This window comes from Palaemon carinicauda, chromosome 30, assembly GCF_036898095.1.
Source record: "Palaemon carinicauda isolate YSFRI2023 chromosome 30, ASM3689809v2, whole genome shotgun sequence".
NCBI classification, from domain to species: domain Eukaryota; kingdom Metazoa; phylum Arthropoda; class Malacostraca; order Decapoda; family Palaemonidae; genus Palaemon; species Palaemon carinicauda.
In genome coordinates, this window is record NC_090754.1 from 26,761,647 (window position 1) to 26,775,812 (window position 14,166).

A 14,166-nucleotide genomic window follows, 5' to 3' on the forward strand; every position below is an offset into this window, starting at 1 on the left:
ATTTAGCATTAAGGAGGAAATAGATAACATATTTTTAAGGAATGAAATATCCAAGGGACTCATTGATAGAGAAAAAAAAAATTGTAACAAAAAAGTGTTTTTATTATACAATTACTCTTTACAAACATAATACAAACTAAATATTTTTAGTTTTCTTTAAAAACGTAAAACAGAATTAACATCAATCTATCTAATCATGAATTAAAGAAAATTTAAAGATTATGAGCCATAGCCCTCAGATAGGATAAACATTCATCCTTGTTGTAAGTTGCTTGAATTTTTGTGATCCGTTCATTTACTCGGATATATTTCTTATTAACTTTTTCAACATTTGCACTCGGTACTTGCTTGTTCAGGTTTGATTTTTTTACAAGCTTAGAGAGAGTAGTGTGACTTATTGAAACTCTCTTGTTAAAAGCATGGTGCCATCCTCCTAGAGAGTTCGTAATTTAATTTTATTCTATGCTAAATAAAATGCTAAATAAAATGAACAACAGCTTGTTGTGTAGTCATATGGGGTTTAACTGTAAGATCTTTACTATTCTGGAATAATTAGGAATGCTAAATAAGATCCTTTTGCCTGCAAGGCGTTTTGTCCATTAGGCATTTTATATATTATGCATTTTGTCCATAAGGCATTATGTCTGTTAGGCATTTTGTTCGTGTTGAGGAATTAGGCGTTTTGTCCTTAGGCATTTTGTCCTTAGGCATTATGTCATTAGGCATTCTGTCCTACTACCGGATAAAGGCGCTAACAGAGGTTTGCTTTAAAGAATTAAAATAGAAATATTGTCAACAATAGACGTGGAGTGATAAAAATTGCAGAGGATTTCTACACAATACTATTCAATAGTCATATAATAAATAAATTTGCCAATAGAAATAATGAAACACCTGAGCCGGCATCAAAAGTAACAGAAGGAGAAGTAAAGAAAGCATCAAAAGGTATGAAAACAGGCAAAACAGAAGGAGAAGATGGCCTAACAATTGATTTAATAATAGATGGAAGAGATCTCATGGTAGTATAATTCGCTGATCTTTACACCAAATGTCTGCAAGAATGCTCAATACCTACAGCAAGGAAAAACTATCATTATACTAATTCATAAAAAAGGCAGACACATACCTGAAAAATTACCGCCCTATAAGTTTATACTACATAATATATAAAACATTTACAATGATCACATTAGGCCTATTAAAAAGACAGCTAGACTCGTAATCAACCAAGAGAGTGGGTAAGATTAAGAAGCGGTTATTCAACAACTGACCATATCCATGTAATTAAAAACCTAATGAAAAAATCAACAGAATAAGACAAACCATTATTTATGGCATTTATAGACTACGAAAAAGCTTTTGATTCAGTCAAAAGCTCAGCACTAATGAAAGCCTTTCATAGACAAGGAATAGATGAATCTTATGTTAAAATATTTGAGGATATCTATACAGGAAGTACAGTCAACTGCTCTACCATCAGGCCAAAGATTCATATTTTAGCTAGAGTCTAAACTGAGGTGGCAGCTGATTGCTATACTAACAGGTCAAGGCTTTGAATCTTAGCAGATTCAATACTGAGGAAGTAGACAATTGCTATACTATAAGGGCAAGGATTCAAACCTTAGCCGAGTCGAAATGAAAGTGACAGTTAACTGCTATGCCATTAGGCCAATCATTCGAACGTTAGCCTAGTGAAAACTAAGGTGATAATTGATTATACCATCAGTTGACTGCTATACCAATAGGCCAAGAATTCGAACCTCAGCCAAATCAAAACTGAGGTGACAGTTGACTGCTATACCATCAGGCCAGGAATTTGAACCTTGGCCAAGTTAAAACTTATATAACATTGGACTGCTATACCAACAGGTTAGGGATTCGAACCTTAGCTGAGTCAAAACTGAGATGGCAGTCAACTGCTATAGCATCCAGCCTAGGATTCAAATTTTGATTGAAAATTAATATGGGTAAAATCAAGATAATATTCAATGAAAATGCAAAGACACAACAAATAAGAGTTATGGACGAACCTCTAGAGATTGTAAATGAATATACATACTTAGGACAAACAGTAAGTGTTTCCCTAGGACACGAGGCCGAAATTAGAATAAGGAAAACCATGGGATAGAGAGCATTTGGTAAACAAAATGAGATAATGAAAAGTAAAATTCCACTTTCTCTAAAATGAGAAGTATTTAAGCATATGGTCCTACCAGTCCTAACTTATGCATCAAAAACTTGGAGCCTTATATAAGCTAGTTACAACTCAAAGAGCTATGAAAAGAATAATGATGGGAATAACGCTAAGAGACAGAAAAAGAGCAACATGGATACGAAAGCAAGGTAACGTTAAGGATAATCTAACCGTGTAGAAGATAATTCTCAGGCGGACTATTTCCATCCGGAAAACTTCCATGCAGAAAACTGATAGTATGGACAACTGCCAGGCGGACATTTGTCACCTGGACAATTGCCATTGATTAAAAAATATAATAGATAGACTGAAGGAAATAGTTACATTATAGTTACGGTATGTGGAACTGTTTTCTGGCTGTTTGGACATGAAGAGAACATAAAATGAGAATGACAGACAATAGATGGACATCAAGAATAACAGAATGAGTCCATAGATATTGTAAAATAAGAAGGGGAAGGAAGAGGAGACGATTGAATATATATATATATATATATATATATATATATATATATATATATATATATATATATACATATATATATATATACATATATATACATATATATATATACATATTATATATATATATATATATATATGTATATATATATATATATATATATATATATATCATCGTATATGTTTACTAAGTAGGAGTGGAAGGAAAGGAAGTGTAGCACACAGTATATAATCTGTTTTAGAGTGCAGCCTCAATAATGGGTTCTCAGCATTCACTGTGAAATATTAGCCGACACAATATCTGGGTTCCACCAACGACTGTAAAAGGTGTGTTATTGTGACGTCAGCAAATGTAGGGCATCTTGAAAGCACCAGCATATTTTAAGAGTTACCTTAAACCTTGTTGTTATGCTCGTCATATAAGATGAATCATCTTTTTATTACGTAAATGGTAAGAATGTCAGTGTTGCCGATAAGGTCAAGGTCTTAGAGTTGTAATCCAGCTAATCTCGTGAAAACGTAGTTCAATTGAAGTAAATACATAGTTATAGTATTACATTATGAAACAGCAGGACATAAATAGTGGTATCTAATAACTACAGCCCAATCTACGAAGATACATTTTATGATTATGTACACCAAACTTAATTTCATGAGTTGAAAAACTTGAACCATGTTTGACTGTATCGTCTGTCTTTGCTGATGCCAAGATGATGCTGAAGAATACTGATGCTGCAGTTCATCACCACAACAAGGAGGACTACACACCAAATGAAAAACATACTTGTGACGTCATCTATTAGTTCATTGATTCTACTAGGTAGCTGTGATCACGTATCATTCATTCACAGGCAGAGTATCTCAGTATTTTTTTCTTTGATTACTATCTGCTTCCTCTATCTCTTTGTGCTAGAGAGAGAGAGAGAGAGAGAGAGAGAGAGAGAGAGAGAGAGAGAGAGAGAGAGAGAGAGAGAGAGAGTGCTTGATTACAACAAGAAGTATAAAACGAAAGTACACGATTTAGATCCTATTCTTTTATTGAAATTAGAAACACAATAATTGTGTAGCCTGTCAGTAAGACATATTAATAACGGATGTAGTGATAATGCAAGAAGGATTGTAAATGATAATATAAAATGCCATAATTGTGATAAACCAAGGTTACATACGAGACCAGATTTCAAGACATTTCTATAGTATTCACGACCGTACTGTGTTCTTAGGTATTTTTTTCAATATACTATGTTTCTATTGTCAAACTAAGATTCTTGAATGGAATAAATATATATGTATGTTAGTATGCATGTGTGTATAAAATACAACACACACATATATAAACAAACACACGCATACACACATTATCGTTATTATTATTACAAGCTAAGGTATAACCCTAGTTGGAAAAGCAAGATGCTAAAAGCCCAAAGGGCTATAACGAGGAAAAAATAGCCCAGTGAGGAAAGGAAACAAGGAAATAAATAAACTAAAGAAATAATAAACAATTAAAATTAAATATTTTAAGAGCAGTAAGAACATTAAATTAGATTTTTCATAAGTAAACTATAAAAGATTAAAAAAAACAAGAGGAAGGAGAATAAGATAGAAAGAGCCCAAGCGTACCTTCACTCATGAGAACTCTAACCCAATACAGTGAATATCCATGGTACACAGGCTATGGCACTACTCAAGACTAGGGAATAATGGTTGGATTTTGGATTGTCCCTCTAGAAAAGCAGCTTAACATAGTTAAAGTTGCTTCTACCCTTACCAAGAAGAAAGTAGCCACTGAACCACTACATTGTAGTAGTTAACCCCTTGAGCGTATATATATATTTTAATGTTCAATGCTTGAATGGTAGCTGTCCGAGCTAATGTAATGTATACATTACATATATACAGTAAACACACGCATATATACTGAATATACATATATATTAAACATATATACACTGTATATACTATATATACATAAATATCTATCTACCTATCTATATATACATAATAATTTCTAAATAGACCTGATAAATGTTGATTATTAAATATTAGATAAACAGAATTTACACCGTTATATTTCTGAAACCGGTCTCTACCTCTACGGACAGCTAACCAATGAAGCAATACCAAGAAGGGATATATATATATATATATATATATATATATATATATATATATATATATATATATATATATATATATATATATATATATATATATATATATATAACCTATCAGGAATTTTCCATTAGACCTGTTGTATTACTGAGACTAGGTTAGAGCCGAGTCTTCATCACCCGTAATCCATCTTAATGAAGGCTCAGGAAACTCGTCCCAATGCAATCTGAATCCTGCTGTCCTTGGTAGAGATCCACCGTGTTTATTCGCTTGATCAGGGCAGATTCCATCATCAGACCTTTGCACGAGAGTTACTCTGTGTGCGCGCGCGTTTAAATTATTCTAATATAAAAATTGTTCTAAAGATAATTCCTTCCTTCCCCATACGGAGCATTTATATTTATCTTTAAGATTATGAAGTGTTCATTCCCTGAGTATGAAAAGATAATCTTACGAACTGTCTCCACATTGCACTTTACATCATATCGAAAGATTAAAGTACCCTGAATTCACCTCAAATTAATTTAATATTTTCAAAGCATTTTCAAAATAGTACCGCCGAAAACTATAAGATTATTTTTCCCTTGAATTCTCCTAAAAGTCAATTCCGATATCCAATGAAATGCGTGTTATTCCTTATTTTTGCTTTATCAAAATAACTAATCGCTTCACATAGAGAAAGTTTTTGAAGGGTCCAATAGGAAAAATGAAGAGTCACTCACATTTACATCTTGAGAAAGAAACTCTTCCATACTCTGACAAAATTCATATAAAATGTAAAACAACAAAAAGTTTTGTTAAAGGTTTAAAACAAATCATAAGAGTGCACTATTAAAGACATATTTTAACATGACAAATGGACAGACTAAATACAAAACGGACATCAAAAAGAACAAGGAAATACTTATGCAGCGCAGAATCTAAATACAATGAAGAGACAAGAGTTTTTAAACAACTCGACCGGCCATTGTAACCCAAGAAATAAAGTTTTCTTCTGTTCGAAATGTCTTGGCAATTTCTATATTTAAAAAAAGGAAAACTATTACAAATAGAAACAATACAGAGAATTTTTTTTATCTGCGGTTAAATCTGCCATCAATAATCTCTTTCCAAAAAGAGAGTAATCTTTTGATAACATGACATTAGTAACTTCCCCATTCATTCTGTAGCTGTACCATTGAGAAAGAAACTCCTGCAAATAGATAGTGAAATAAAATCACAAGTTTCATAATCATATACAAGCGCACCTCCTCCCTTATACTGTATGCATTAAACCATTCACTTCTAACTAGCACACCATGAAACCTCTGTTTCCGCTATTTAACCAACCAAACACCATGGAGAAAAAAAAAATTAAACCAGTTATTTTCACGGAAAGACTACACCAATTTTTGGGCTATTGTTTCGGGTGTCCTAACAGTTATAGCAACCAGAATAGACTTCATGGTATTCTGATTCACATCAGATTTTCAATCATGCAACTCTTTTGAAACCACTAACTCTTCCGAAACCATTTCCATTCATTCACATCAACAACCGAGATTCCCTATCAGCTGTTCCATATCTTCCCTTACAGCTTCCATTACCTTCCTCTTGCTCTACCATCACCTGCAATATTCCATTTCCCTTGCTCTATCATCACCTGCAATATTGCCTCCCCCTTCCTATACCATCACCTGAAATATTCCCTTCTTGCTCTACCATCACCTGCAATATTCCATTCCCCTTGCACTACCATCACCTGCAATATTTCCTTCCCCTTGCTCTATCATCACCTGCAATATTCCCTTCCCCTTGCTCTACCATCACCTGAAATATTCCCTTCTTCTTGCTCTACCATCACCTGAAATATTCCCTTCTTCTTGCTCTACCATCACCTGAAATATTCCCTTCTTCTTGCTTTAACACTACTTGCAATATTTCATTCCCCTTGATCTACCATCACCTGCAATATTCCATTCTCCTTGCTCTACCATCACCAGCAATATTCCATTCCCCTTGCTCTACCATCACCAACAATATTCAATTCCCCTTGCTCTACCATCACCAGCTATATTCCCTTACTCTTCCTGCAACATCACCTGCAATATTCCCTTCCTCTTGCTCTACCATCACCTGCAATATTCCATTCCCCTTGCACTACCATCACCAACAATATTCAATTCCCCTTGCTCTACCATCACCTGCAATATTCCCTTCCTCTTGCTCTACCATCACCAACAATATTCAATTCCCCTTGCTCTACCATCACCTGCAATATTCCCTTCCTCTTGCTCTACCATCACCAACAATATTCAATTCCCCTTGCTCTACCATCACCTGCAATATTCCCTTCCTCTTGCTCTACCATCACCAACAATATTCAATTCCCCTTGCTCTACCATCACCTGCAATATTCCCTTCCTCTTGCTCTACCATCACCAACAATATTCAATTCCCCTTGCTCTACCATCACCTGCAATATTCCCTTCCTCTTGCTCTCCCATCACCAACAATATTCAATTCCCCTTGCTCTACCATCACCTGCAATATTCCCTTCCTCTTGCTCTACCATCACCAACAATATTCAATTCCCCTTGCTCTACCATCACCTGCAATATTCCCTTCCTCTTGCTCTACCATCACCAACAATATTCAATTCCCCTTGCTCTACCATCACCTGCAATATTCCCTTCCCCTTGCTCTACCATCACCTGCAATATCCCCTTCCTCTTGCTCTACCATCACCTGCAATATTCCATTCCCCTTGCTCTACCATCACCTGCAATATTCCATTCCCCTTGCTCTACCATCACCTGCAATATTCCATTCCCCTTGCTCTACCTTCACCTGCAATATCTCATTCCCCTTGCTCTACCATCACCTGCAATATTCCCTTCCCCTTGCTCTACCATCACCTGCAATATTCCATTCCCCTTGCTCTACCTTCACCTGCAATATCTCATTCCGATTGCTCTACCATCACCTGCAATATTCCATTCCCCTTGCTCTACCATCACCTGCAATATTCCATTCCCATTGCTCTACCTTCACCTGCAATATCTCATTCCCCTTGCTCTACCATCACCTGCAATATTCCATTCCCCTTGCTCTACCATCACCTGCAATATTCCATTCCCATTGCTCTACCTTCACCTGCAATATCTCATTCCCCTTGCTCTACCATCACCTGCAATATTCCATTCCCATTGCTCTACCTTCACCTGCAATATCTCATTCCCCTTGCTCTACCATCACCTGCAATATTCCATTCCCCTTGCTCTACCATCACCTGCAATATTCCATTCCCATTGCTCTACCTTCACCTGCAATATCTCATTCCCCTTGCTCTACCATCACCTGCAATATTCCCTTCCCCTTGCTCTACCATCACCTGCAATATCCCCTTCCTCTTGCTCTACCATCACCTGCAATATTCCATTCCCATTGCTCTACCATCACCTGCAATATTCCATTCCCCTTGCTCTACCATCACCTGCAATATTCCATTCCCCTTGCTCTACCTTCACCTGCAATATCTCATTCCCCTTGCTCTACCATCACCTGCAATATTCCCTTCCCCTTGCTCTACCATCACCTGCAATATCCCCTTCCTCTTGCTCTACCATCACCTGCAATATTCCATTCCCCTTGCTCTACCATCACCTGCAATATTCCATTCCCCTTGCTCTACCATCACCTGCAATATTCCATTCCCCTTGCTCTACCTTCACCTGCAATATCTCATTCCCCTTGCTCTACCATCACCTGCAATATTCCCTTCCCCTTGCTCTACCATCACCTGCAATATTCCATTCCCCTTGCTCTACCTTCACCTGCAATATCTCATTCCCCTTGCTCTACCATCACCTGCAATATTCCATTCCCCTTGCTCTACCATCACCTGCAATATTCCATTCCCATTGCTCTACCTTCACCTGCAATATCTCATTCCCCTTGCTCTACCATCACCTGCAATATTCCATTCCCCTTGCTCTACCATCACCTGCAATATTCCATTCCCATTGCTCTACCTTCACCTGCAATATCTCATTCCCCTTGCTCTACCATCACCTGCAATATTCCATTCCCATTGCTCTACCTTCACCTGCAATATCTCATTCCCCTTGCTCTACCATCACCTGCAATATTCCATTCCCATTGCTCTACCTTCACCTGCAATATCTCATTCCCCTTGCTCTACCATCACCTGCAATATTCCATTCCCCTTGCTCTACCATCACCTGCAATATTCCATTCCCATTGCTCTACCTTCACCTGCAATATCTCATTCCCCTTGCTCTACCATCACCTGCAATATTCCCTTCCCCTTGCTCTACCATCACCTGCAATATCCCCTTCCTCTTGCTCTACCATCACCTGCAATATTCCATTCCCATTGCTCTACCATCACCTGCAATATTCCATTCCCCTTGCTCTACCATCACCTGCAATATTCCATTCCCCTTGCTCTACCTTCACCTGCAATATCTCATTCCCCTTGCTCTACCATCACCTGCAATATTCCCTTCCCCTTGCTCTACCATCACCTGCAATATCCCCTTCCTCTTGCTCTACCATCACCTGCAATATTCCATTCCCCTTGCTCTACCATCACCTGCAATATTCCATTCCCCTTGCTCTACCATCACCTGCAATATTCCATTCCCCTTGCTCTACCTTCACCTGCAATATCTCATTCCCCTTGCTCTACCATCACCTGCAATATTCCCTTCCCCTTGCTCTACCATCACCTGCAATATTCCATTCCCCTTGCTCTACCTTCACCTGCAATATCTCATTCCCCTTGCTCTACCATCACCTGCAATATTCCATTCCCCTTGCTCTACCATCACCTGCAATATTCCATTCCCATTGCTCTACCTTCACCTGCAATATCTCATTCCCCTTGCTCTACCATCACCTGCAATATTCCATTCCCCTTGCTCTACCATCACCTGCAATATTCCATTCCCATTGCTCTACCTTCACCTGCAATATCTCATTCCCCTTGCTCTACCATCACCTGCAATATTCCATTCCCATTGCTCTACCTTCACCTGCAATATCTCATTCCCCTTGCTCTACCATCACCTGCAATATTCCATTCCCCTTGCTCTACCATCACCTGCAATATTCCATTCCCATTGCTCTACCTTCACCTGCAATATCTCATTCCCCTTGCTCTACCATCACCTGCAATATTCCCTTCCCCTTGCTCTACCATCACCTGCAATATCCCCTTCCTCTTGCTCTACCATCACCTGCAATATTCCATTCCCATTGCTCTACCATCACCTGCAATATTCCCTTCCCCTTGCTCTACCATCACCTGCAATATCTCATTCCCCTTGCTCTACCATCACCTGCAATATTCCATTCCCATTGCTCTACCATCACCTGCAATATTCCCTTCCCCTTGCTCTACCATCACCTGCAATATCTCATTCCCCTTGCTCTACCATCACCTGCAATATTCCATTCCCCTTGCTCTACCATCACCTGCAATATTCCATTCCCATTGCTCTACCTTCACCTGCAATATCTCATTCCCCTTGCTCTACCATCACCTGCAATATTCCCTTCCCCTTGCTCTACCATCACCTGCAATATCCCCTTCCTCTTGCTCTACCTTCACCTGCAATATCTCATTCCCATTGCTCTACCATCACCTGCAATATTCCCTTCCCCTTGCTCTACCATCACCTGCAATATCCCCTTCCTCTTGCTCTATCATCACCTGCAATATTCCATTCCCATTGCTCTACCATCACCTGAAATATCCTCTTCCCCTTGCTCTACTATTACCTGCAATTTCCCCTTCCCATTGCATTACCATCACCTGCAATATTCCTTTACCCTTACTTTACCATCACCTGCAATATTCTATTCCTATTGCTCTACCATCACCTGCAAAATTCCCTTACCCTTACTCTACCATCACCTGAAATATTCCCTTCCCCTTGCTCTACCATCACCTGCAATATTCTATTCCTATTGCTCTACCATCACCTGCAATATTCTATTCCTATTGCTCTACCATCACCTGCAAAATTCCCTTACCCTTGCTCTACCATCACCTGAAATATTCCCTTCCCCTTGCTCTACCATTACCTGCAATTTCCCCTTCCCCTTGGTTTACCATCACCTGCAATATCCCCTTCTCCCCTTGCTCTACCATCATCTGCAATATTCCCTTCCCATTGTTCTACCATCACCTGCAATATTCCCTTCCCCTTGCTCTACCATTACCTGCAATATCCCCTTCCCCTTGCTCTACCATTACCAGGAATATCCCCTTCGCCTTGCTCTACCATCATCTGCAATATCCCCTTCCCCTTGCTCTACCATTACCAGGAATATCCCCTTCGCCTTGCTCTACCATCATCTGCAATATTCCCTTCCCATTGTTCTACCATCACCTGCAATATTCCCTTCCCCTTGCTCTACCATTACCTGCAATATCCCCTTCCCCTTGCTCTACCATTACCAGGAATATCCCCTTCGCCTTGCTCTACCATCATCTGCAATATCCCCTTCCCCTTGCTCTACCATTACCAGGAATATCCCCTTCGCCTTGCTCTACCATCACCTGCAATATTCCCTTCCCATTGTTCTACCATCACCTGCAATATCCCCTTCCCCTTGCTCTACCTTCACCTGCAATAATTATTAATCTGAAAACACCAACAAAATCTCGAAATGTAATCTTATTATATTTCTCATCCCAATTTTCCTCCATATTTTCTCCTATTTGCCTCCAGTTCTCATTCAAAATTCATTCAAAATAAATCTCAGCTGCTCTCTCTCTCTCTCTCTCTCTCTCTCTCTCTCTCTCTCTCTCTCTCTCTCTCTCTCTCTCTCTCTCTCTCTCTCTCTCTCTAGCGTCATTAAGGTTAAAATTCCGTTGATCTATTCAAAACAGCCTGTTCCTACCATTGATCCTTATAAGCTAAAACGTGTCAAATGAAAGTTCAGGCATAAAGAGCATTAATTTAGATGGCCAATATTACCTCTGTCCAACAAAAGGGAGATTCACAGGATAGTTAATAAGGAGATGAGTTCGCTGCTTACCACACAACACATCAGGTTGATAATAACAAGACAGACACTACATGAATATTATAGTAATATGGACACAGATAAGAACTCAAAACACTAACCTACCTGGCGGTCCTACTTACTGCAGACGGAAGATTATTGCATACTCACTATGACCAAAATGGACAATTATAAACTCAGATGAGACTGTTAACAGATAGTTGAAAAACTTTTAACATCAACATTTTCAACATATTCTGATGGAAACTGCAAATGTCAGCATTAATTTATCAATGTTTATCAAGTCACATTCACAAAACTGGGTCCGCTATCTAAGAAACCTCCGAAAAAAAAAACTAACAGGTCAGAAACGGCATATTATTCACTTTTTCCAGTTTCACCTATTGCTTCCTTTAGAATCCCCGTCATTACAAATTGAAATGGATTGGCTTACATAGTGGGTGGCATTACCAGTTGCGGGGATTCATTGACCGAAAAATATCTATTGTTTATTCACGCAACAGAACGCAGACAATGTGAGTCTGCGTTAATGGCGTCTGTGAGACTTTCCATTCATGTATCGAAAACCAATAGATCAGTTCTGAAGTCATCCTAAACCAAGAGCTATCATATACTAATGCTAGAGTGGGATATGAATTAATTGTTTATGATAAAAAAAGGGGAGCCTATCTCGAAAACTATAACGCCAGTCATATTTTAAAAAACATTTATTTTATGATACAGACAAGTAACATGTGGCCACTACAGAGAATAATCTTGAAATTGTTAGTAATCAATCTAACTGAATGAGTTTTTTTTTTATGTTTAGTGAAATAGGATCCTGCATTTCCAGGTAATATGCATAAACAGATAGCCATTGCTATGGCAGGCTAGCTTGTCAAAGTTCCGGTTACCCATAGATAGCGGAAAAAAAGTTATTAATGTTCAGGGGTCATATAACGAAATGTCTTAGCTTTACGAAGTAAGCATTTTCACCACTTCCTACGTGTGACCCCAATCACGGGTTAAACTGTCAATATGATTACCAAAATGATCAGTTCGGTTGTCTTTGTTTCATCTCACTAAACAGGGCATACAGGATTAAATGTAATATATATATAAATTGCTCGTGAACAAATCAAAATAATCAACAGCATCTTAAGAAAAATTAACAATTGCTCAAATCTGGGAGGAAAGAGATGATTACAGTATGATAATACTAACTATAATAAAGACTACGATTATTATGATGTCTGCATTTACCTTTCTCCTCGGCTAGTTTCTTTTCGGCCAGTTTGCTTAATCGTAGTTCGGCACGCGAGCCTAACCTATGCTGCTGCTCCCTTCGCATCTCGTGAGCCTGCTCGCGGGACATGCCCTTCCGAAGTCTTCGACATGTTTTGTACTTCACCTGGATCGAAATGTTTTGCATACTTTCCATGACTTTTAACATGTTCCCTACAGGTGTAGTGGGGGGTTGCAAGGACTCAAACACCATTTACAAAGCATGTGGGGTCTGGACTCTTTGTGAAAGACAAGGAACTGACCGCAGGGCCACTTGCCGTGAAGCAGCAAAATGACTGATGGGTGGTTGTGCTTCCCTTCTCTAACTATACTGAATTGTTTTTCCTGAAACAGTATGTTTATATAAAAACGCCAAACGTTCTAGTTCATGGAGAGCCCATTTCGTGTATGAGTAAATATCCCTAGTGTCACAAGTAATGAGACTTTCTTCTCCCACTCCCTATCACAAGAAGCAACTGTCAAGGACCTTTTCCTTGCCTATAACAGTATAAATTATCAATCGCTTCAATAATGTATTTAATTATATATTCTTTATATATAAATATCTATATATATATGGGTTAGAATATAAATATTTATGAAACTTGAATTCCCTAAAAGACATATACATCAATTAGCTCAACATCACATCAAAGCAACAGCTATGAATATATTTTCTCTTATATTTTCTTTCTCATGACAGCAAAGCTAAGAACACCTATCACAACCTAATCAAAACTACAAGTTTAAAGTACTCTTTCACATCTATTTAAGAATATCCAAAGAGTGACTACACCTTATCCTAAAATAGTTTGGGTAATGATTCTATCATCCTTTCCAAAAAGAACAAAAGAGATTAAAAAAGCTACATTTCAATCATCTGTCTGAATTTCTCTATTTCGTCATAGGAAGCACGACGGGCTGCTGCTACTGCTGCTGCTACCGCTGCTGCTGCTGCCGCTGCTACTGCAACTGCTGCTGCTGATGCTGCTGCCGCCGCTACTGCTGCTGCTGCCGTTGCTGCTACTGCTGCTGTTGCTGTGTTGCGCACGCACAGGAGGAGGACGGTGGGGCATCGGCTATCTAAGAAGAGA

General features: G+C 38.6%; 1 protein-coding gene across 10 annotated transcripts in view; it reads right to left on the reverse strand.

The window, feature by feature from the left end:
- The window catches only part of tim (timeless), a 251,784-nt gene that overhangs the window by 97,195 nt on the left and 140,423 nt on the right, over positions 1–14,166 (reverse strand). The window contains exon 1 of one of the 10 annotated variants that reach the window (XM_068353511.1): positions 13,052–13,618. The exons of 7 other annotated variants lie outside the window; for them this stretch is intronic. In XM_068353511.1, coding sequence (XP_068209612.1) covers positions 13,052–13,286 — 235 coding nt within the window. In that variant the 5' untranslated portion in view covers positions 13,287–13,618. Of the gene's footprint in view, positions 1–13,051; positions 13,625–14,166 lie in introns of those variants that run through there. 2 more of the 10 variants (XM_068353518.1, XM_068353520.1) reach the window with 2 other exon arrangements.